The following is a 24035-nucleotide window of genomic DNA, read 5'->3' as shown; positions in this document are numbered from 1 at the left end:
GCAAGTCTCCTTCTCAAAAATAAAAATCTACTTCGCCAGTAAAAAGTATACAAAGAAAAATATTTCATATAAAATAAAATTTGTGATGAAAAAAAAAATAGTTTGTGAGAATGTATTAAATTGAGATAGAAAGAGGAAAAAATTGTTTAATAAGCACTTCCACCAGCATATTAATACAATGTTTTTTTTTCTTTCTAAACTTCGTACTTTTATGAGTAAAAGGGTATAGGAAAAATTACGTATGGGATTAGAAATATTTTTAAGTAGTCTTTCTGTATGTGCAATTGGTATTTTTAACAATATTTAATTTATAATTATCTATAATTGATAGTCATAGACAGTTTTATAAGTTGAAAAAAATTTGCTTTAAACCTTCGGATGAAATATCAAGTGAGTCGTTGTTGAAAACCGTCTCAATTTGGTTTTAAATTTTGTAAAATCGTAATAATTAAGTCATTTTCGTTAAGTGTTGACAGACAATGCTAACAGATGTTGAGATGTAATTTTTTTAGATGACATGTCATTGTGTATTAAATTCAGAACATGTCAACTCATCACCATTGCTACAACTGTTGTTACGTCAGTATCATATTCTCCAAAAAGAAACCTTTCTCCTTCCTTATGTCGCCACCCTCATGGTCACTGCTAGCCGTCGTAGAAACCACCACACCACGACCTTCAACCATACTCCACCTAGCCTAAGCATCACCATCAACCATAGCAACCACCACACTGAAAACTTGCACGATGGAGCAAATTGCGTCACCCTTGCCGCCACACCACAACCAACTGTCGCAGAGATCACCAGAAACCCACAAATAATCAAACCCAAAAAACGCACAACACCCAGACCCAAATCACGAAGCTTCTTCACGCATCCTCTCCCTTTCCACCACCACCGTCAGTGTTACCAATGGGGAGCATTGGTATCTTGAAGCTATTAAAGTTTTGATGATGTTACAAGATGAAGAATTGAAGACTCTTGTTGTATTTACATTCAAAGCATTTTGTAGAAGAAATTGTATAGGAATAACTTTGACGATGTAAGAACACTTTGAAGTTTTCCTGTTTAGAGAGTCTTTGCGCAGATAATCGATTATTTGGTGTAATAATCAATTATCACGAGCCTGTTTAGAAAATAATTGCTCTTGTAAATAATCGATTATTGCTCAAAATAATTGATTATCTTTGTCTGATTCAATATTGTCCAAGTTGCGCAAATAATCGATTATTCCTCAAGATAATCAATTATCACCTTTTGAAAACCCCATAACGGACACAAATAATCGATTATCACTTGATATAATCGATTATCACTGACAGTTGGGAGTTGCCTTTTCAGTTTCTAACCCCTGGGGTATATATACATTTTACTAAACCTCTTATAGGTTTAAACTAAGTTATTTGAGAATACAGAAAAAGTTTGCGGAAGTTCTCAAGTGTTAGTGTGCTCAAATCAAGTTTTGTGAAAAAGAGAAGCTTGCGCTTAGTGTGTATAAGGTCGAAGCAGTTCTCTTCAAGTTAATTGAGCTGAAGTTCTTCCGTTTGTTTGTCGAAGGAAGGTGTTTTCTGTTCTTTAATATTTGTTTATCTTATTGTAATTTGTAAAACTATATTTTAGTGAAAAAGGTTAATCACTGTTTATAGTGATTAACGACTGGACGTAGAATCTTTTTGATTCGAATCAGGATAAAACATTTCGTGTGATTTTCTCTATCTCTGCACTTTTAATTTACAAAGTGTTTGATAAAAGTCCTAAAAGAAAATCACAATTTTTAAAAGAACCAATTCACCCCTCCTTTCTTGGTTTTTGACCGATACACGCTCTTTAAAACCCTTTCCGCTACACGATACTGGTTGTTCCAACAGTCAGCACCGTGAATCTTCGTCCAACACCATCGCGACACGACAACCATGGCATCCTTCTCCATCATTCTTCTTCGTAAGACCCAACAACCACCCAGAAATCACGAAACCTTTCTTCCATTGACGCACAATCGTGAGCACCTCCATGCACAAAGCCAACACAACAGCAAAACCCAATTTCACCGCTGTGATTCGCGTCCCAATTTTCTTCTTCGAGATCTGCAAGAAGAAACCAGAAGAACCAGAAATCTCCTTCGAACCAGAAGCGTGATTCGCGCCGCAACTTCACATCTGTAGGAGTAATATGATGAAACAGACTGGATCCCATGACCCAACGGTAGAGGGAGCAGCGACGAAGAGAGTGGCAAAAGAAGGAGCAGATTGGGTGGCTTTGGCTTTGGCTTCGGCGACTTCTTCGAAAGAATCAATGAGAAGGCCAATTTTGCCCTTCTTCGGGAGAATCAACGAGAAGGCCAATGACGACTTTGGCTTTCACCCTTAGAAAGCTTGTCGCCCTCGCCAATGAGAAGACAATTTTTCCTTTAGTCATGGTGGAGCTGAGGGCGGGCATGAAGATTTCGTGGATCTTGGCTTGAACGGAGAAGCGGACGAGAGACTCCTATTCAATGTTGTTGGGCTGAAATTTGCAGAGTCTTTCCAGTTGTTTTTTTTTTCTTTTACTTTACTAAATTTCATGTCATGATTTAATTATTTTCACGTAAGAAATTATCCACCTCAGCATGTTTATTGTGCACCACGTCATCACATTTTAACGTCTTTTCTGACCACTTAAGGGAAAGAGCTTAATTGTTATGATTTTACAAAATTTAGGACCCAATTATAACCGTTTTCAACAAGAAGATTCACTTGAAATTCCTCAATAAATATGAGAAATATCCAAGGATTTAAACCAAACAATTTCTTTCTATTAATAATATTATTTATGATAATATTAATATTAGGAATACTATTTATAATTATATATCTATTATTATGTAGAGAAGATAAACATTTTTTGTGTCTTTTTTTTTTCAACTTTATTTTCTTATTTATTACTTTTAAAATTTAAATAATTATTATTTTTTTAGTTTTTTCATTTTAGTAATTATTTTTTTCATTCAAATAATTACTTATTATAAAAAGAATTATTTACATTTTTATAATTTTAATAATTTCTTTTTCAAATTTAAATAATTGTTCATAATAAAAAAATTTACACAATATTAGTTATAATATTTATTATTTTATTAAAACTAAAATTTATTTTATCCATAGTTATATATATAACTATATTGCATTTATGTATTGTTACTTATCAACTTAATTCAAAATTTCATTATTTGATAGGACTCTAATAAATATAAGGGTTGTTGGAAGATTAATTTCAAACTATTATATAATAATATATGAATATTTAAGTAGTTCAGAGTGTATTATCATGAGAGTCAAACTCATAGTTTGGTAGGATTCTTGAAGATATTGTAAGATTTGATTTGGTATGATTCTTAAAGAAAATAATTTAATTTATATTTAATTTAATTTAATTTAATTTAAAATAGAACTAATTTATATTTTATGATATTAAATTTAATTAAAATTAAATTTTGGTTTATATTTTATTTTATTTATATTAAATTATATATATATATATATATATATATATATATATTTGTAATTTTATTTTAAAAATGTATAATATATATTTTTTAATATTTGTAGGTATCAGGTTTTAAAATATCTGCAAATTTTTTTGAAACGGGTATCTGCGTGGATAGTAAAGTTTTGGGTGGAGTTTTAATTTTGCGGGTCGGGTTGCGAGTAGGCACTATCCGTAGCCGACACGACCCGTTGCCATCCCTAATCAATACTCAATCAAACATGATAAAGGAATCTCTTAATACACATTAGGTTAAAACCTTCATATTGTCCTGAAATCTCAATTTGGTCCACAAATGTTAACTAATCTCAATTGAGTCCTTTTTAAAAAAAATGTGTAACAAATAAATCCAAATCATTAATGTTGTGTAAATGGTTAACGGTGGTGTAGAGTGGGCATGGTGTGTGAATTACTTTATTACTTGAAATTAGGGATTCTTTTATTACGTGGAATTAGTTAATTGTACAACTTTGTATTAACACAAGAATTGGTGATTTAGTGCACGGTGGCCATGGTTAACTAGGGATTTGAAGACGAACACAAGACAAACAGAAGACCAATAGAACTAGGGATTTGGAAACAATGTGAAAGAAGAAGGGAACGAGATTTTAAACATACAATCAGCGTTCATCGGTGATTGAAGGTTAACGATGGTTGAGGTGAGTTTGATGGTAGTTGCATTTTCGTTTTAGGGATGGGAAATGACTTTTATGTTATATTGTTTGGGTGAGAGTTTTTATTTGTAATGCATTGTGTGTTGTGGTCCCCTATGACGTTTTAAAGTGTGTATAACTTATGGTCTCTTATTTGGTGTTTCGATGGTGGAGATTGTAGTTTGTTCCCCATTTGAGTGTTTCAATGGTAGGGAATGTAATATGTTTATTATTTTGTGGGCATAATTTACTAGTGCAGAGATATATAGGAGCATTCAAGAACCATCTTGAAGAATCAAGGATCAAACTTGGGTTTATACATCAAGATTCTATCAAGAATTGTGCTTAAAGGTTACTGATCATAGATGCACTATTGGACTGCTTACTGAAGATCAGGTTGATCATTCTCAATCAATGGATTGAGTTCTTGTGCGGTTGTGCCAAGGGGAGAGAAATGTGATTGTTCTCATTGAGAGTTGAGATTGTTCTCAAGGTGTTCAGAGAGTTGGGATTGTTATTTGGTTTGGTAAGTTTATGAGGTGTTCACAACTTGTACTATTATAGTTAATATTGAGTTGGGAAAAGAGAGTACATTTGATAGGATTGTTCTTTGTATGTCTTGCTTGTAAAACTCTATCAATATAGTGGATCCCTTCATTTAAGGTTGTCAACACCCAATTTCGTCCGGGTGACTAAATAAAATGTTTCTTACTTTTTGCTTTGTTTTATTTTATCTCATTTTTATATCTTTTCATCATTTTGTTTCATTTTATACTATTTAATTTTAATTTAATTTTATTGTTTTATTTAATTTAATTTAATTTTATTTTTATTTTACATTTTATTATTTAGAGTTATTTCGTTTTATCCTTTGTTATGTTAGTTTCTTTTTACTGTTTAAGTTTTATTTTATATAAATGTTTTTAGTTAAACGTTAACAAACAAAAATCTAAGAAAAAAAGAAAAGAAAAAAGAAAAGAAAACAAGACACTAAACACAAAGGTCAACCAAGCCTTTCTCTGCAAAGAAAAGCAACTGCAACATTACAGATTAATGCTAAAAACACGCCAGCGGCAAGAGAAAGTTCTGGTCCCTATTGCTAAAACTCCTTATGGAGAGTTGCCATCATACATCAAAGAGGGAAAGGATGTCTGAATGGCTTTCCCAGCTGATCCATTTTAAACATGAAGAAGAAAAAAGACAAAGGAAGATCTGAGGTCAGAGGATATGCTAGAGCTCCCAGAAGCAGTAGAAAAAGAGCTCGCTGGTTTTCAAAATGGTTAAAAACACAGTCAAAAGGAAAAAGCAGGAGGAAGAGAGAAAAAAAAAAGCTAGAGAGAACGGAGGGCAGGAAAAAGACACTGAAAAACCAAGAACCTATCATCATCGAGTAACAGCATTTCGGGAATTCACCTACAGAGAGAAAGGAGGAGATCATCGGAGGGATCGGGCTGGCCAATAAGGGAGCTCCAAGAGGTAAGTGCACCTTGCTCACACCTAGCACACTTGCATCATCATATGGTTGGATGCGTTGAAAGTTGTTTCATGTTTGATTTTGCATATGTCTGAGTCGTTTACATCACGTTGCTAGTGAATAGACCAACCCAACAGTAAAAAGGAAAGAACCCTTTGCATACAACCCCTCCTCATACCACCAAAATCCCCAATGCCGTTAACCTGCAAAAAACAAAAGTCTAAACCCAACCACACAGAGATGACTACAGCAATCATAAGCCTCCACGGTTATCTTCACTGATAACTAATCTTCTTCTCCGAGCAATCAAATTTTTGACCGTTTCCTCCTCCATCACGCGCATCACAGAAAGTCATCATCCCGTCCAACTTCCACTTCATCTTCCAACTATCAAAATCCCAAACACAGAGACAGAAAAAAACATTCACCTGAAAAATAGAGAATAAGTAATCCCTAAGCTTCATCACCTCCATTGCTAGCACCAAAATACAAAGCACAGAAACAGAGAGAAGAGGAGAAGAGAAACAGAGGAAGAATGAAAGGTTAGACCGCCACGAACGGCGGCAACGTTTCCGGCGCAGGAGACACCACCGACGGTGACTTTTGGCCGGCCAAGGAGATGTGCGGCAGCGCTAGTCTGGAGCCGTGGAGTTCTCGTGAACAAGGAAGAAGCCCCTAAGCCTCTCCTTTGGTTCTACGCGGAAGGAAAAAAACCCTAAGCGCTTTCTGATTTGGGAATAGAAAATGGGCCTTCGGCACTAACATTCACCAACATTACCCTACAAATTCATTGCTGCACCCTTATCCTTGTGGGCTTGGACCACATACCCCTGGTTTTTTTTAGCCTTTTTGTTTTGATTATTATTTGAATTTAATTTTATGCTGTTGTGATTTTGTTACTGCTGCATGGGACCTTTTGTAAGATAACCCCAATCCCTTTGTGTTGTGCTTTAGTTTTATTAGGCTTGTTTGTTTGTTGTATTCTACCGCACCCATACTTGCTTTTCTAATGAAAATATCCAATAAGAATCATATAAAAAAGATAAAATTATAAAAAAAAATCGTTTTAGGATATCTGTAACATCTTCGTTGCAAATAAATAAATGAAATTTTGATTTTGTTAGCCTTTTATTATATAGATTATAAAATACAAAAAATATAGCTTTGGTGTTTCTTAATTATTTAGTACCCTTTTAGTAACTAGAATAAAATTTAATTGGTTTCAATTTTAGGTCTCTTTAAGCGTATTCACGTCAGTAGCAATAACACTTTTATTTTATATTTTATAATTTTATCTTAAATACTTATGTAAATAACATTGTATTTTTGTAAATAGTTAGGTAAATAATATCATTGTGGCATTTCAAATACTTACGAAATATTCTTCTTATTTTATATTAAACCTTACGAAAAAAATTGTTACTGTTTTCACAATTTTATTATAAACAGTTATGAAAATATTATTTTAATATTATAAAATTGTAAAATAAAAATAAAAATATTAAGTAAAAAATCTAAAAATTAAATAATGATATGAGTACTCGTGCGATCGTTCGCATTAGCCTAGTACTTAATATCCTCAATCTTAAAAAATATATTTTAAGGGTTAGGCACGTGTGTGATCGCTCGCATCGTCCTCGTGCTAAAAACCTTTTCCCTTTCTTTTATAAAAAAATACAAAAAAAATATATTTTAAGGCTTAGGCACGTGTGTGATCGCTCGCATCGTCCTCGTACTAAAAACCTTTTCCCTTTCTTTTATAAAAAATACAAAAAAATATATTTTAAGCTTAGGCACGTGTGTGATCGCTCGCATCGTCCTCGTGCTAAAAACCTTTTCCCTTTCTTTTATAAAAAAATACAAAAAAATATATTTTAAGGGTTAGGCACGTGTGTGATCGCTCGCATCGTCCTCGTGCTAAAAACCTTTTCCCTTTCTTTTATAAAAAATACAAAAAAATATATTTTAAGGGTTAGGCACGTGTGTGATCGCTCGCATCGTCCTCGTGCTAAAAACCTTTTCTTCTTTCTTAAATAAAATTACAAAAATATTTTAAAGGTTGAGCACACGTGTGATCGCACGCATCGTCCTTGTGCTAAATATCTTTTCCGTTTATTTTATAAAAATATCAAAAAATATAAAATCTTCAAAAACTAAAAACATCAACAATTTCAAGGCAACAGACAATTTCTAGCCAGAACTACGTGATCCTTGATTCTCCATCAAAAGTGGAGATACGTAGGAGCAAGGCTAGACCTTGTCAGGTTCATTTTCCCAAAAATCCAAATTTATCCGTAATCATTTTCCAAACAAATTTTCTAAACAATTTCTCAAACAAGCTTTCCAATCTCCAAAAGAACTACGTAACCCTGATTTCTCATTCTGAATGAGAATACGTAGGAGCAAGGTCAATCCTTGTCGGGCCCAAAAAACTAAAAAATATATTTTGCTTCTTTAGAGTTGTATTTTAGGGGATAGTTAAACATTTTGAAAAGCACATCATATTCGCGTATTTAGTTAAAGGTACTGCCTTAGGGCAGGCGTTGTAGGGTGCTAATACCTTCCCTACACGTAACCGACTCCCGAGCCTAGAATCTGGTTCTTGTAGACCATGCCTTATCATTTTTATGGTTTTTCCGTAGTTTTCCAGAATAAACTATGGTGGCGACTCCAAATCTCTTTTTCAAAACCCGTTTCCTTTTTTGGATCGTCGTCCCGTCGCGATTCCGGTTGCGACAGATGGCGACTCCACTGGGGACCTTTTTTAGATAGTCAAGCCATTTAACTATATGCGCGAATTCAATGTGGTTTTTCTTTATGTTTTTCTTCCCTTTTTCTTTATCTATCTTTGATATTTGAATAATCGCATGTGAATAAATTTGCTTGTTGGATATTGAACCCTAGGGTAGAAAATGTGTTATATCTGCCTGGGAATCTTCTGGTTGTTTTGCAGGTGAGGGTTTGGGGTGTACAATTGCATTCTCCCTTCGCACACACACATTATACACATCATGAGTGGGGCCCTATACCCGGGTCTGAGCGTAGCTTAGAAATAGAGGGGTTGTGTAGCGGTGCCATTTGGGACATACTTCCTGTTTGGTTATCGTGAGAACCCCAGCTAGAGTTTGTTCTCTTCACTTGTGTCTCCGCATCTAGTTGATTACTCGACTGTTGTGGAGATACTATGAAGGGGGCCATAGCTCTAGTGGCCGTTGATCTTTAGGTTCAGGTAACCATCCTTGTGAGATTTCATATACTTAACCTTGGATCTTAAGTGTTCAACCTTCAGTAGGACACAAAGGGAGATGTGTGCAATCTTATAATCCTCATTGTTGCTTAATAAAATCCAACACATTGTACATATCACTATATCTTTTGATACATTTTTTTTCTTTCTTTCTTTTCTTTCTTTTTCTCATGCATTTTTATGGTCTTGTCACTGGTTCTAGTCAGGAAATTATAATTTTGTGATTAAGCCTTTGAGATAAAATGGAAATTAACATGAGATCTGAAGTCAAGGGGGGTTCAAGTTCAGAAATTTTAAAGGAAAGGATAGCCATTGAAGTAAAGGAGGGTAATATGGATTGCCTGAGAGAACTGCGGAAGAAAATGGAGACAACCCAAAAGGATGCATTCAGGAAGGAATATGGGAATTTGTTGAGCCTGTTAGAGGTGGAAGTACAAACACCGGCCATTACTCTTTTAGCCCAGTCTTATGAACCACCATTGAGATGTTTCACTTCATCGACTACGCCGCCATGAATGCATTTGTGGGTTATAAAGAGCGCTATGAGAATCCAATCACTGCTATCCTAGCTGAAGTTTATGGGACCCTTCATAGTTGTTATGAGCTAAAGGACAGGAAGATGTTATGTTGCTTACCGGTGGTGCATGCATGGTTCATCTCTCGGATGAGTAAGGGAGCCTTGAATGCCACGTGTCCTATGGAGGAGCTACTGCGGTGTAAACCAAAGATGAAAGAGGCAAATGAATGAGCGCAACTCTATGCGGGCTTAGAGGAGGAAAGGTTTAAATGACGTGTTTTCTAGGCAGCAAGGACCACAAATCATATATCATTGCGGGAAGTACCCTAATGTACCCCTCATGGGTATTCGATGTTGTACTAATCACAATACTGTGTTAGCACAAAAGCAATCTGGGTAGCGCCCACGCCTGCATCTCTGGCCATATCGCAGATCTTAAGAGGAAGGAACCTTTGCTGAATTGCTTCATCAGGTTAGAGACACTTGGGGCAATGGTCGGAGGGAGGCTCAAGATTATGGATTATTAATGAAAGTTTTCCTTAGGAAAGGGAACATAGAAAGGGTTAAGACAATCAAGTTGTAATTCACGTTAATTTCACCTACCCAAATTGTGAAAAACAATTTCAAAATGACGAGCAGTGGATAAAAGCAGTAGTGACAAAACGGAAGAAGGAACGTTGGCATCGGGCTGAATCAGAGAAGAAACATCAAGAGTTGATGAATCAGATGAAGGAGTATACCGTTGAACAAGGGCGAGTTATAGAAAACTGGAAGAGAAGTTTCTCACAACTAGCTTCCCTTGCTAATGAAGCCATTAAGGATGTCCCTAAGTTATTAGCTGATGCTGAATCTGTAATGCCGATCTTTAATCCGCCTAAGAAGGTCGAAACTTTCCTCAATTACTGCAAGAAACTGATGAGAGAAATGAAGAATGTGATGGCTGAGGCTCGTGATAATTGATCGTGATACCTCACATGTGGTGAACTTAAATGTTGTGGATGAACTGTCCTATTGGCTTTGTTTCATGTTAATTTCCAGATTATACATTTGGCAATGTTTTCACATCTTTATAATTTCTTACTATAGTAATTGCGTCACTTTGTCTTTACTCTTTTTCTTTTCGTTTTTATTTTCTTTTTCTTAATTTATTTCATCTAATGAAATTCAGATTTAAAAATAATAATACGGCTAAGTCTCCAAAACACCCTAAGGGACACGAACCAGTGGAAAAATCATGGAGAACCAAGGAGAAGTTCAAGAGGGGATGAAAGCCGATATCCAACAGCTGAAGGGACAAATGAGTCAAATCTTAGAGGCTTTGAATGCCTTACAAAGCCCTGGAGATTCGTGCGCACAACAACCACAACAAACAGTTCCAGAGGCACAAACTTTCCCTTCCTATGGTCTTCCCCCGAATTACACTCCACCCTCAGGAGTGGAATTGGAACACCTTGACGTTCAAAAGGCTGAAGATAATGCAGTTGAAGTAGAAGACGAGCTTGGGGCAACCACTTTCACAATTCCTGGGAAAACGATCCAACCAGGTACTGAGAGCATGATAATGGAAAAACAACCCGAGACGAAGTCTTCATCTTATGTCGTTACACCAGCAGATTTTAAGGACGACAAGAGTAAATTAGAAGTCTTTGAGAAGAGGTTGAGAGCCATAGAGGGCGAAGGAAGTTTTGAATTTGGAGATGCTAGAAAACTATGTTTAGTTCCTGATGTGGTGATACCTCTAAAGTTTAGGTTGCCAGAGTTTGAGAAATATCGGGGAAATACTTGCCCAAGGAGCCATGTAACCATGTACTGCAGAAAAATGGCAGCTTATGCCAACGATGAAAAACTTTTGATTCACTTCTTCCAAGAAAGTTTAACTGGCGTGGCTTTAACTTGGTACATGCGCTTAGAAACGACTCACATCTACTCATGGAAAGATCTGGTTGATGCATTCCTAAGGCAGTATGAATATAATAAAGATCTAACACCCGATAGAGTACAATTGCAGAACATGTTGAAGAAAGAGTCTGAATCATTCAGAGAATATGCCCAAAGGTGGAGAGAAATTGCTGCTCAAGTAGAACCGCCTCTGAGTGACAAGGAGATGACTACCATATTTCTGAATACTCTACAACCACCATTTTATGAACACATGATAAGCAGCGTCTCCTCAAGTTTTGCTGACATAGTAGTAATTGGAGAGAGGGTTGAGGGTGGCATAAGAAATGGAAAAATTGCACTAGGCCCAGAGCTAGTAGCAAGTTTAAATGAGTATGGTCCTAGACATGAAGAACGAAGAGCTAATTCACATTTTACTGCCTATCCTCAAGTGTCACATTCCTATGGGTCCAATCAAGCCATTCAGCGAAGAAATTACAATCGTGACGAAAAGGTCGCCAACTTTACTCCTATCCCCATGACCTATACAGAGCTACTACCAGATCTTCTCCGCAACAACCTCATAGAGGTTTGTCCCACCAGGCCTGTACGACCTCCTTACCCAAAGAACTATAACATAAATGCCAGGTGTGATTATCATGAAGGAGCGCGTGGACATTCAACAGAGGCATGCAAGGCTCTAAAGCATAAAGTGCAATCTTTAATCGATTCAGGATGCTTAAAGTTTGAAGAAAGTCAATCCAGCGCTCTGACAAGGCGCGAGTTCGCCTTTACAAATGCCATGAACAAGTGAAGAGGACTCTAGGACTATGTGGGAAAGCATAGGTTATTGTAAAAGGCGAAATTGATGTTGTTTTGCTCGTGTTTTGATTTGTCTTGCTATGAGGGCAATGCCCATTGATATCATGTTTCCATCCATGACTTTTAATGTGAACTTTCATTACGAGGTATCTCCAAGGTTTACTGGAAATCATGTCCTAATAGGGTGTCGTGGAGAACGAAAGCCGCAAAGAACAAATTGAAAAAACAAAAAATGATGAAGGCAATCTTGAGTCACTCGTCTTTCTTGTAAATCATCAAACTCTTATTTTTTCAAAAATAGCAAAAAAGGAATAAAAAAATGATAATCGAAAACAAAAGTTGCAGTGTCAGATTATTCCGAGGTTAAATGTTGAATCAAAAATAACAATTTGACGTTTTTTGTCGAGACGTTTGTGCGCATGTTGCTTGAAAACCTTCGCCATTTACCTTTTCCAAAATAAAGGATTTTCCCCAACAAACACTATCACTGCCCTCACTAACAAAGTGAACCTTTACACTGGGGCAGATTGGTCTGACCAAAATTACTCTCGCTTGTGCCAGTTGGGTGATCCCTGAATCCATTGAGACAAACAAAAGAACTTCCAAAAAGAAAATAAGCCCACTAGATTGAAAACCTGAAAGGGCAGTCTAGAAAGGAAAAAAGAACTCATGTTGAAGTCATCTAGTTTTAGAATTAATCTTTTGAAAATAAAGCAATCAGAATTTGAAATGATGTGTGGCCATTTTTTTATCCAAAAAGCAAAAACTATAACCATTGTTACCCCGTTTGAGCCAAAAATAAATTCCTTTACAAAAATTTCCCAAGCAAGGGTTATCTTCAGTAGGAGTCAACTCAGTGTACAAATAAAGAGCACTCAGTAATCAAATGAAGAGAATCCTTCATAAGGGTAAACAAAAAAAAAAACAAAAACAAAAACAAAAAATATCACAAAGTGGTGATAATTGAAAAGAGTAAAAAACAAAGTTCAAGGAAAAGAAGCAAAGTGCTCAAAAAGTCAAATAGCTGATGAGATGCCTAGATGATAACCCTTGTTTCAAAAAAAAATAACCGACAAGCATTCATTTGGGCCTTTAACCCTTTCTTTCAATACCTTCTAGCCCTAGCCACATTACAAGCCTAATAAAGTCCACACAAATTGAATAATGTTTGCTCAAATTTTCATAAAGTTTAATTTTGCGACAAGACGAAATGACTTGCAATGTCTTCAAAAAAAAAACAAAAAAAATTTGAAAATGAATGAAAAAAAAAGAAAAAAGTAATGTCTCAGGAAGAAGGGATCTCTTTGCCAACTAGCCAGAAGCATACAAAAGAAAATCAAACCAATTTAGGCCATCCTTTTAGCCGATCCTTTCATGCCCACTACCTCTTCCAAACAAAACCTCATGCCAAAAAAAAACACAAAAACTGGGGCAGCTTGGTGGATCTCACCACGCGTCTTTTCCTTGAAATTCATCAACCCATAATCTCAAGACTGGGGCAGCTTTGCAGATCTCACTTGAATTTTTCACCCTAGCTATCATGGGTCCATACCTGTGCTCCTTTTCCCAAACACCGAATTGGGGCAGCTTTTGGGTATCTTATTTCACTTTGCATTCATGGGTTACTTCTCCTTTAAGCAGTGTATAAGGAATGATGTGTTCACACGGCTATCCCATTCTCTTCCAAACCATTCTAAACAACTCTCATTCTTCACTTGCCAGTAAATTCAAGCATGTGCGCGTTAATGTCTCGGAAGAAAAAGTCAAAAATGTAATAATCTCAAAGTCAGATCTCGGATGTATGACATTCCTCGCTTTTCGAATCATTGAAAACAATGACCAGTTTGATGATTGCAAGTAAGACAATTGACTCAAGCAAAAAAAAAAGCAACACAAAACAAAGCAAATGTTTTCATATGTGCATAACATAAGTTGCCATCAATCCATCAAAAAGAAAGTCCTTCTGATCGAAACCTTCTTCATTCATATGAATGGTTATCGAATCTTTCTTAAAAAAACACAAAAAGAGTAACATTTAGATTTTCTCTTTCAAGCCATATTATTTCAGGTCGATCAAGCTTTTTCTCTCATATTAGGGTCTTGACATCCTGATCTTGCATCAAGATTTTAACGATTTGTAATGAAGGTTTCAACACCTTGACGTCTTTTCGAAAATCAAATTTCTATCAAAATTACAAAACATTTCACAAAATTACAGCTTTCAAGAATTCCGAAAATAACAAAGCCCAGTTTCTACACTGGCCCCCAAGCCCAGTTTTACCTGGCCCACAAAGCCCAGCTTGCCTGGCCCCAGGCCCAATTTTCACATTGGCCCCACAAAGCCCAGCTCGCCTGGCCCCCAAAGCCCAGTTTCTACACTGGCCCCACAAAGCCCAGTTTCACACTGGCCCCCAAGCCCAATTTTCACATTGGCCCCCAAAGCCCAGTTTCTACACTGGCCCCCAAAGCCCAGTTTCCATACTGGCCCACAAAGCCCAGTTTCCATACTGGCCCCCAAAGCCCAGTTTCCATGCTGGCCCACAAAGCCCAGTTCCACACTGGCCCCCAAGCCCAGTTTCTACACTGGCCCCAAAGCCTAGTTTCTACACTGGCCCCCAAAGCCCAGTTTCAACACTGGCCCCCAAGCCCAATTTTCACATTGGCCCCCAAAGCCCAGTTTCTACACTGGCCCACAAAGCCCAGCTCGCCTGGCCCACAAAGCCCAGTTTCTACACTGGCCACAAAGCCCAGTTTCACACTGGCCCCCAAGCCCAATTTTCACATTGGCCCCCAAAGCCCAGTTTCTACACTGGCCCCCAAAGCCCAGTTTCCATACTGGCCCACAAAGCCCAGTTTCCATACTAGCCCCCAAAAGCCCAATTTTAACATTGGCCCCCAAAGCCCAGTTTCCATGCTGGCCCACAAAACCCAGTTCCACACTGGCCCCCAAGCCCAGTTTCTACACTGGCCCCAAAGCCCAGTTTCTACACTGGCCCCCAAAGCCCAGTTTCAACACTGGCCCCCCAAGCCCAGTTTCAACACTGGCCCCCAAAGCCCAGTTTCCACACTGGCCCACAAAGCCCAGTTTCTACACTGGCCCCCAAGCCCAATTTTCACATTGGCCCCACAAAGCCCAACTCGCCTGGCCCCCAAAGCCCAGTTTCTACACTGGCCCCACAAAGCCCAGTTTCACACTGGCCCCCAAGCCCAATTTTCACATTGGCCCCCAAAGCCCAGTTTCTACACTGGCCCCCAAAGCCCAGTTTCCATACTGGCCCACAAAGCCCAGCTCGCCTGGCCCCAAAGCCCAGTTTCACACTGGCCCCCAAGCCCAGTTTCAACACTGGCCCCCAAAGCCCAATTTCCGCCTGGCCCCAAAGCCCAGTTTCTACACTGGCCCACAAAGCCCAGTTTCTACACTGGCCCCCAAAAGCCCAGTTTCAACACTGGCCCCAAGCCCAGTTTTCGCGCTGGCCCCAAAGCCCAGTTTTCAACACTGGCCCCCAAAGCCAGTTTCAACACTGCCCCCCAAAGCCCAATTTCTATACTGGCTCCCAAGCCCAGTTTCCACACTGGCCCCGAAGCCCAGTTTACTTGGCATTCTGCGCTCAAGTTTTTCTTTTCATTTCTGTCCTCTACTAGGAAATAGTCGAATTCTTCTATAATCTCACATTTGTCTTGAATTTGCTTTGTACTAATCCTCTTTCTTTTTGCCTCCTTTGAAACCCAGACGAAATCAGTGTTTATATCTTTACTTAGCTTTTACTTTGATAATATGGAAATTTTAAATTTTCATATTATCTAGTAATATCTAAGTAAAGAGGGGCAGCTGTCAACACCCAATTTCGTCCGGGTGACTAAATAAAATGTTTCTTACTTTTTGCTTTGTTTTATTTTATCTCATTTTTATATCTTTTCATCATTTTGTTTCATTTTATACTATTTAATTTTAATTTAATTTTATTGTTTTATTTAATTTAATTTAATTTTATTTTTATTTTACATTTTATTATTTAGAGTTATTTCGTTTTATCCTTTGTTATGTTAGTTTCTTTTTACTGTTTAAGTTTTATTTTATATAAATGTTTTTAGTTAAACGTTAACAAACAAAAATCTAAGAAAAAAAAGAAAAGAAAAAAGAAAAGAAAACAAGACACTAAACACAAAGGTCAACCAAGCCTTTCTCTGCAAAGAAAAGCAACTGCAACATTACAGATTAATGCTAAAAACACGCCAGCGGCAAGAGAAAGTTCTGGTCCCTATTGCTAAAACTCCTTATGGAGAGTTGCCATCATACATCAAAGAGGGAAAGGATGTCTGAATGGCTTTCCCAGCTGATCCATTTTAAACATGAAGAAGAAAAAAGACAAAGGAAGATCTGAGGTCAGAGGATATGCTAGAGCTCCCAGAAGCAGTAGAAAAAGAGCTCGCTGGTTTTCAAAATGGTTAAAAACACAGTCAAAAGGAAAAAGCAGGAGGAAGAGAGAAAAAAAAAAGCTAGAGAGAACGGAGGGCAGGAAAAAGACACTGAAAAACCAAGAACCTATCATCATCGAGTAACAGCATTTCGGGAATTCACCTACAGAGAGAAAGGAGGAGATCATCGGAGGGATCGGGCTGGCCAATAAGGGAGCTCCAAGAGGTAAGTGCACCTTGCTCACACCTAGCACACTTGCATCATCATATGGTTGGATGCGTTGAAAGTTGTTTCATGTTTGATTTTGCATATGTCTGAGTCGTTTACATCACGTTGCTAGTGAATAGACCAACCCAACAGTAAAAAGGAAAGAACCCTTTGCATACAACCCCTCCTCATACCACCAAAATCCCCAATGCCGTTAACCTGCAAAAAACAAAAGTCTAAACCCAACCACACAGAGATGACTACAGCAATCATAAGCCTCCACGGTTATCTTCACTGATAACTAATCTTCTTCTCCGAGCAATCAAATTTTTGACCGTTTCCTCCTCCATCACGCGCATCACAGAAAGTCATCATCCCGTCCAACTTCCACTTCATCTTCCAACTATCAAAATCCCAAACACAGAGACAGAAAAAAACATTCACCTGAAAAATAGAGAATAAGTAATCCCTAAGCTTCATCACCTCCATTGCTAGCACCAAAATACAAAGCACAGAAACAGAGAGAAGAGGAGAAGAGAAACAGAGGAAGAATGAAAGGTTAGACCGCCACGAACGGCGGCAACGTTTCCGGCGCAGGAGACACCACCGACGGTGACTTTTGGCCGGCCAAGGAGATGTGCGGCAGCGCTAGTCTGGAGCCGTGGAGTTCTCGTGAACAAGGAAGAAGCCCCTAAGCCTCTCCTTTGGTTCTACGCGGAAGGAAAAAAACCCTAAGCGCTTTCTGATTTGGGAATAGAAAATGGGCCTTCGGCACTAACATTCACCAACATTACCCTACAAATTCATTGCTGCACCCTTATCCTTGTGGGCTTGGACCACATACCCCTGGTTTTTTTTAGCCTTTTTGTTTTGATTATTATTTGAATTTAATTTTATGCTGTTGTGATTTTGTTACTGCTGCATGGGACCTTTTGTAAGATAACCCCAATCCCTTTGTGTTGTGCTTTAGTTTTATTAGGCTTGTTTGTTTGTTGTATTCTACCGCACCCATACTTGCTTTTCTAATGAAAATATCCAATAAGAATCATATAAAAAAGATAAAATTATAAAAAAAAATCGTTTTAGGATATCTGTAACATCTTCGTTGCAAATAAATAAATGAAATTTTGATTTTGTTAGCCTTTTATTATATAGATTATAAAATACAAAAAATATAGCTTTGGTGTTTCTTAATTATTTAGTACCCTTTTAGTAACTAGAATAAAATTTAATTGGTTTCAATTTTAGGTCTCTTTAAGCGTATTCACGTCAGTAGCAATAACACTTTTATTTTATATTTTATAATTTTATCTTAAATACTTATGTAAATAACATTGTATTTTTGTAAATAGTTAGGTAAATAATATCATTGTGGCATTTCAAATACTTACGAAATATTCTTCTTATTTTATATTAAACCTTACGAAAAAAATTGTTACTGTTTTCACAATTTTATTATAAACAGTTATGAAAATATTATTTTAATATTATAAAATTGTAAAATAAAAATAAAAATATTAAGTAAAAAATCTAAAAATTAAATAATGATATGAGTACTCGTGCGATCGTTCGCATTAGCCTAGTACTTAATATCCTCAATCTTAAAAAATATATTTTAAGGGTTAGGCACGTGTGTGATCGCTCGCATCGTCCTCGTGCTAAAAACCTTTTCCCTTTCTTTTATAAAAAAATACAAAAAAAATATATTTTAAGGCTTAGGCACCTGTGTGATCGCTCGCATCGTCCTCGTGCTAAAAACCTTTTCCCTTTCTTTTATAAAAAATACAAAAAAATATATTTTAAGCTTAGGCACGTGTGTGATCGCTCGCATCGTCCTCGTGCTAAAAACCTTTTCCCTTTCTTTTATAAAAAAATACAAAAAAATATATTTTAAGGGTTAGGCACGTGTGTGATCGCTCGCATCGTCCTCGTGCTAAAAACCTTTTCCCTTTCTTTTATAAAAAATACAAAAAAATATATTTTAAGGGTTAGGCACGTGTGTGATCGCTCGCATCGTCCTCGTGCTAAAAACCTTTTCTTCTTTCTTAAATAAAATTACAAAAATATTTTAAAGGTTGAGCACACGTGTGATCGCACGCATCGTCCTTGTGCTAAATATCTTTTCCGTTTATTTTATAAAAATATCAAAAAATATAAAATCTTCAAAAACTAAAAACATCAACAATTTCAAGGCAACAGACAATTTCTAGCCAGAACTACGTGATCCTTGATTCTCCATCAAAAGTGGAGATACGTAGGAGCAAGGCTAGACCTTGTCAGGTTCATTTTCCCAAAAATCCAAATTTATCCGTAATCATTTTCCAAACAAATTTTCTAAACAATTTCTCAAACAAGCTTTCCAATCTCCAAAAGAACTACGTAACCCTGATTTCTCATTCTGAATGAGAATACGTAGGAGCAAGGTCAATCCTTGTCGGGCCCAAAAAACTAAAAAATATATTTTGCTTCTTTAGAGTTGTATTTTAGGGGATAGTTAAACATTTTGAAAAGCACATCATATTCGCGTATTTAGTTAAAGGTACTGCCTTAGGGCAGGCGTTGTAGGGTGCTAATACCTTCCCTACACGTAACCGACTCCCGAGCCTAGAATCTGGTTCTTGTAGGCCATGCCTTATCATTTTTATGGTTTTTCCGTAGTTTTCCAGAATAAACTATGGTGGCGACTCCAAATCTCTTTTTCAAAACCCGTTTCCTTTTTTGGATCGTCGTCCCGTCGCGATTCCGGTTGCGACAGATGGCGACTCCACTGGGGACCTTTTTTAGATAGTCAAGCCATTTAACTATATGCGCGAATTCAATGTGGTTTTTCTTTATGTTTTTCTTCCCTTTTTCTTTATCTATCTTTGATATTTGAATAATCGCATGTGAATAAATTTGCTTGTTGGATATTGAACCCTAGGGTAGAAAATGTGTTATATCTGCCTGGGAATCTTCTGGTTGTTTTGCAGGTGAGGGTTTGGGGTGTACAATTGCATTCTCCCTTCGCACACACACATTATACACATCATGAGTGGGGCCCTATACCCGGGTCTGAGCGTAGCTTAGAAATAGAGGGGTTGTGTAGCGGTGCCATTTGGGACATACTTCCTGTTTGGTTATCGTGAGAACCCCAGCCAGAGTTTGTTCTCTTCACTTGTGTCTCCGCATCTAGTTGATTACTCGACTGTTGTGGAGATACTATGAAGGGGGCCATAGCTCTAGTGGCCGTTGATCTTTAGGTTCAGGTAACCATCCTTGTGAGATTTCATATACTTAACCTTGGATCTTAAGTGTTCAACCTTCAGTAGGACACAAAGGGAGATGTGTGCAATCTTATAATCCTCATTGTTGCTTAATAAAATCCAACACATTGTACATATCACTATATCTTTTGATACATTTTTTTTCTTTCTTTCTTTTCTTTCTTTTTCTCATGCATTTTTATGGTCTTGTCACTGGTTCTAGTCAGGAAATTATAATTTTGTGATTAAGCCTTTGAGATAAAATGGAAATTAACATGAGATCTGAAGTCAAGGGGGGTTCAAGTTCAGAAATTTTAAAGGAAAGGATAGCCATTGAAGTAAAGGAGGGTAATATGGATTGCCTGAGAGAACTGCGGAAGAAAATGGAGACAACCCAAAAGGATGCATTCAGGAAGGAATATGGGAATTTGTTGAGCCTGTTAGAGGTGGAAGTACAAACACCGGCCATTACTCTTTTAGCCCAGTCTTATGAACCACCATTGAGATGTTTCACTTCATCGACTACGCCGCCATGAATGCATTTGTGGGTTATAAAGAGCGCTATGAGAATCCAATCACTGCTATCCTAGCTGAAGTTTATGGGACCCTTCATAGTTGTTATGAGCTAAAGGACAGGAAGATGTTATGTTGCTTACCGGTGGTGCATGCATGGTTCATCTCTCGGATGAGTAAGGGAGCCTTGAATGCCACGTGTCCTATGGAGGAGCTACTGCGGTGTAAACCAAAGATGAAAGAGGCAAATGAATGAGCGCAACTCTATGCGGGCTTAGAGGAGGAAAGGTTTAAATGACGTGTTTTCTAGGCAGCAAGGACCACAAATCATATATCATTGCGGGAAGTACCCTAATGTACCCCTCATGGGTATTCGATGTTGTACTAATCACAATACTGTGTTAGCACAAAAGCAATCTGGGTAGCGCCCATGCCTGCATCTCTGGCCATATCGCAGATCTTAAGAGGAAGGAACCTTTGCTGAATTGCTTCATCAGGTTAGAGACACTTGGGGCAATGGTCGGAGGGAGGCTCAAGATTATGGATTATTAATGAAAGTGTTCCTTAGGAAAGGGAACATAGAAAGGGTTAAGACAATCAAGTTGTAATTCACGTTAATTTCACCTACCCAAATTGTGAAAAACAATTTCAAAATGACGAGCAGTGGATAAAAGCAGTAGTGACAAAACGGAAGAAGGAACGTTGGCATCGGGCTGAATCAGAGAAGAAACATCAAGAGTTGATGAATCAGATGAAGGAGTATACCGTTGAACAAGGGCGAGTTATAGAAAACTGGAAGAGAAGTTTCTCACAACTAGCTTCCCTTGCTAATGAAGCCATTAAGGATGTCCCTAAGTTATTAGCTGATGCTGAATCTGTAATGCCGATCTTTAATCCGCCTAAGAAGGTCGAAACTTTCCTCAATTACTGCAAGAAACTGATGAGAGAAATGAAGAATGTGATGGCTGAGGCTCGTGATAATTGATCGTGATACCTCACATGTGGTGAACTTAAATGTTGTGGATGAACTGTCCTATTGGCTTTGTTTCATGTTAATTTCCAGATTATACATTTGGCAATGTTTTCACATCTTTATAATTTCTTACTATAGTAATTGCGTCACTTTGTCTTTACTCTTTTTCTTTTCGTTTTTATTTTCTTTTTCTTAATTTATTTCATCTAATGAAATTCAGATTTAAAAATAATAATACGGCTAAGTCTCCAAAACACCCTAAGGGACACGAACCAGTGGAAAAATCATGGAGAACCAAGGAGAAGTTCAAGAGGGGATGAAAGCCGATATCCAACAGCTGAAGGGACAAATGAGTCAAATCTTAGAGGCTTTGAATGCCTTACAAAGCCCTGGAGATTCGTGCGCACAACAACCACAACAAACAGTTCCAGAGGCACAAACTTTCCCTTCCTATGGTCTTCCCCCGAATTACACTCCACCCTCAGGAGTGGAATTGGAACACCTTGACGTTCAAAAGGCTGAAGATAATGCAGTTGAAGTAGAAGACGAGCTTGGGGCAACCACTTTCACAATTCCTGGGAAAACGATCCAACCAGGTACTGAGAGCATGATAATGGAAAAACAACCCGAGACGAAGTCTTCATCTTATGTCGTTACACCAGCAGATTTTAAGGACGACAAGAGTAAATTAGAAGTCTTTGAGAAGAGGTTGAGAGCCATAGAGGGCGAAGGAAGTTTTGAATTTGGAGATGCTAGAAAACTATGTTTAGTTCCTGATGTGGTGATACCTCTAAAGTTTAGGTTGCCAGAGTTTGAGAAATATCGGGGAAATACTTGCCCAAGGAGCCATGTAACCATGTACTGCAGAAAAATGGCAGCTTATGCCAACGATGAAAAACTTTTGATTCACTTCTTCCAAGAAAGTTTAACTGGCGTGGCTTTAACTTGGTACATGCGCTTAGAAACGACTCACATCTACTCATGGAAAGATCTGGTTGATGCATTCCTAAGGCAGTATGAATATAATAAAGATCTAACACCCGATAGAGTACAATTGCAGAACATGTTGAAGAAAGAGTCTGAATCATTCAGAGAATATGCCCAAAGGTGGAGAGAAATTGCTGCTCAAGTAGAACCGCCTCTGAGTGACAAGGAGATGACTACCATATTTCTGAATACTCTACAACCACCATTTTATGAACACATGATAAGCAACGTCTCCTCAAGTTTTGCTGACATAGTAGTAATTGGAGAGAGGGTTGAGGGTGGCATAAGAAATGGAAAAATTGCACTAGGCCCAGAGCTAGTAGCAAGTTTAAATGAGTATGGTCCTAGACATGAAGAACGAAGAGCTAATTCACATTTTACTGCCTATCCTCAAGTGTCACATTCCTATGGGTCCAATCAAGCCATTCAGCGAAGAAATTACAATCGTGACGAAAAGGTCGCCAACTTTACTCCTATCCCCATGACCTATACAGAGCTACTACCAGATCTTCTCCGCAACAACCTCATAGAGGTTTGTCCCACCAGGCCTGTACGACCTCCTTACCCAAAGAACTATAACATAAATGCCAGGTGTGATTATCATGAAGGAGCGCGTGGACATTCAACAGAGGCATGCAAGGCTCTAAAGCATAAAGTGCAATCTTTAATCGATTCAGGATGCTTAAAGTTTGAAGAAAGTCAATCCAGCGCTCTGACAAGGCGCGAGTTCGCCTTTACAAATGCCATGAACAAGTGAAGAGGACTCTAGGACTATGTGGGAAAGCATAGGTTATTGTAAAAGGCGAAATTGATGTTGTTTTGCTCGTGTTTTGATTTGTCTTGCTATGAGGGCAATGCCCATTGATATCATGTTTCCATCCATGACTTTTAATGTGAACTTTCATTACGAGGTATCTCCAAGGTTTACTGGAAATCATGTCCTAATAGGGTGTCGTGGAGAACGAAAGCCGCAAAGAACAAATTGAAAAAACAAAAAATGATGAAGGCAATCTTGAGTCACTCGTCTTTCTTGTAAATCATCAAACTCTTATTTTTTCAAAAATAGCAAAAAAGGAATAAAAAAATGATAATCGAAAACAAAAGTTGCAGTGTCAGATTATTCCGAGGTTAAATGTTGAATCAAAAATAACAATTTGACGTTTTTTGTCGAGACGTTTGTGCGCATGTTGCTTGAAAACCTTCGCCATTTACCTTTTCCAAAATAAAGGATTTTCCCCAACAAACACTATCACTGCCCTCACTAACAAAGTGAACCTTTACACTGGGGCAGATTGGTCTGACCAAAATTACTCTCGCTTGTGCCAGTTGGGTGATCCCTGAATCCATTGAGACAAACAAAAGAACTTCCAAAAAGAAAATAAGCCCACTAGATTGAAAACCTGAAAGGGCAGTCTAGAAAGGAAAAAAGAACTCATGTTGAAGTCATCTAGTTTTAGAATTAATCTTTTGAAAATAAAGCAATCAGAATTTGAAATGATGTGTGGCCATTTTTTTATCCAAAAAGCAAAAACTATAACCATTGTTACCCCGTTTGAGCCAAAAATAAATTCCTTTACAAAAA

The 24035-nt window shown here is 37.6% G+C and overlaps 2 protein-coding genes across 2 annotated transcripts; both read left to right on the top strand.

The window, feature by feature from the left end:
* Positions 1–10648: 10648 nt before the first annotated feature.
* Positions 10649–12106, top strand: LOC148203623 (uncharacterized). The gene has a single exon (XM_088107684.1). The coding sequence runs from the start codon at positions 10649–10651 to the stop codon at positions 12104–12106; it is 1458 nt and encodes a 485-aa protein (XP_087963810.1).
* A 9646-nt stretch (positions 12107–21752) lies between these two features.
* Positions 21753–23210, top strand: LOC148203622 (uncharacterized). The gene has a single exon (XM_088107683.1). It carries the CDS (start codon positions 21753–21755, stop codon positions 23208–23210), a length of 1458 nt encoding a protein of 485 aa, XP_087963809.1.
* The last annotated feature ends 825 nt before the right edge of the window (positions 23211–24035 follow it).

The sequence above is a fragment of the Vigna umbellata genome, chromosome 2, assembly GCF_029865625.1.
Source record: "Vigna umbellata cultivar VRB3 chromosome 2, Vumbellata_1.0, whole genome shotgun sequence".
Classification (NCBI taxonomy): Eukaryota; Viridiplantae; Streptophyta; class Magnoliopsida; order Fabales; family Fabaceae; genus Vigna; species Vigna umbellata.
This window is presented reverse-complemented; position numbering and strand designations above follow the sequence as displayed.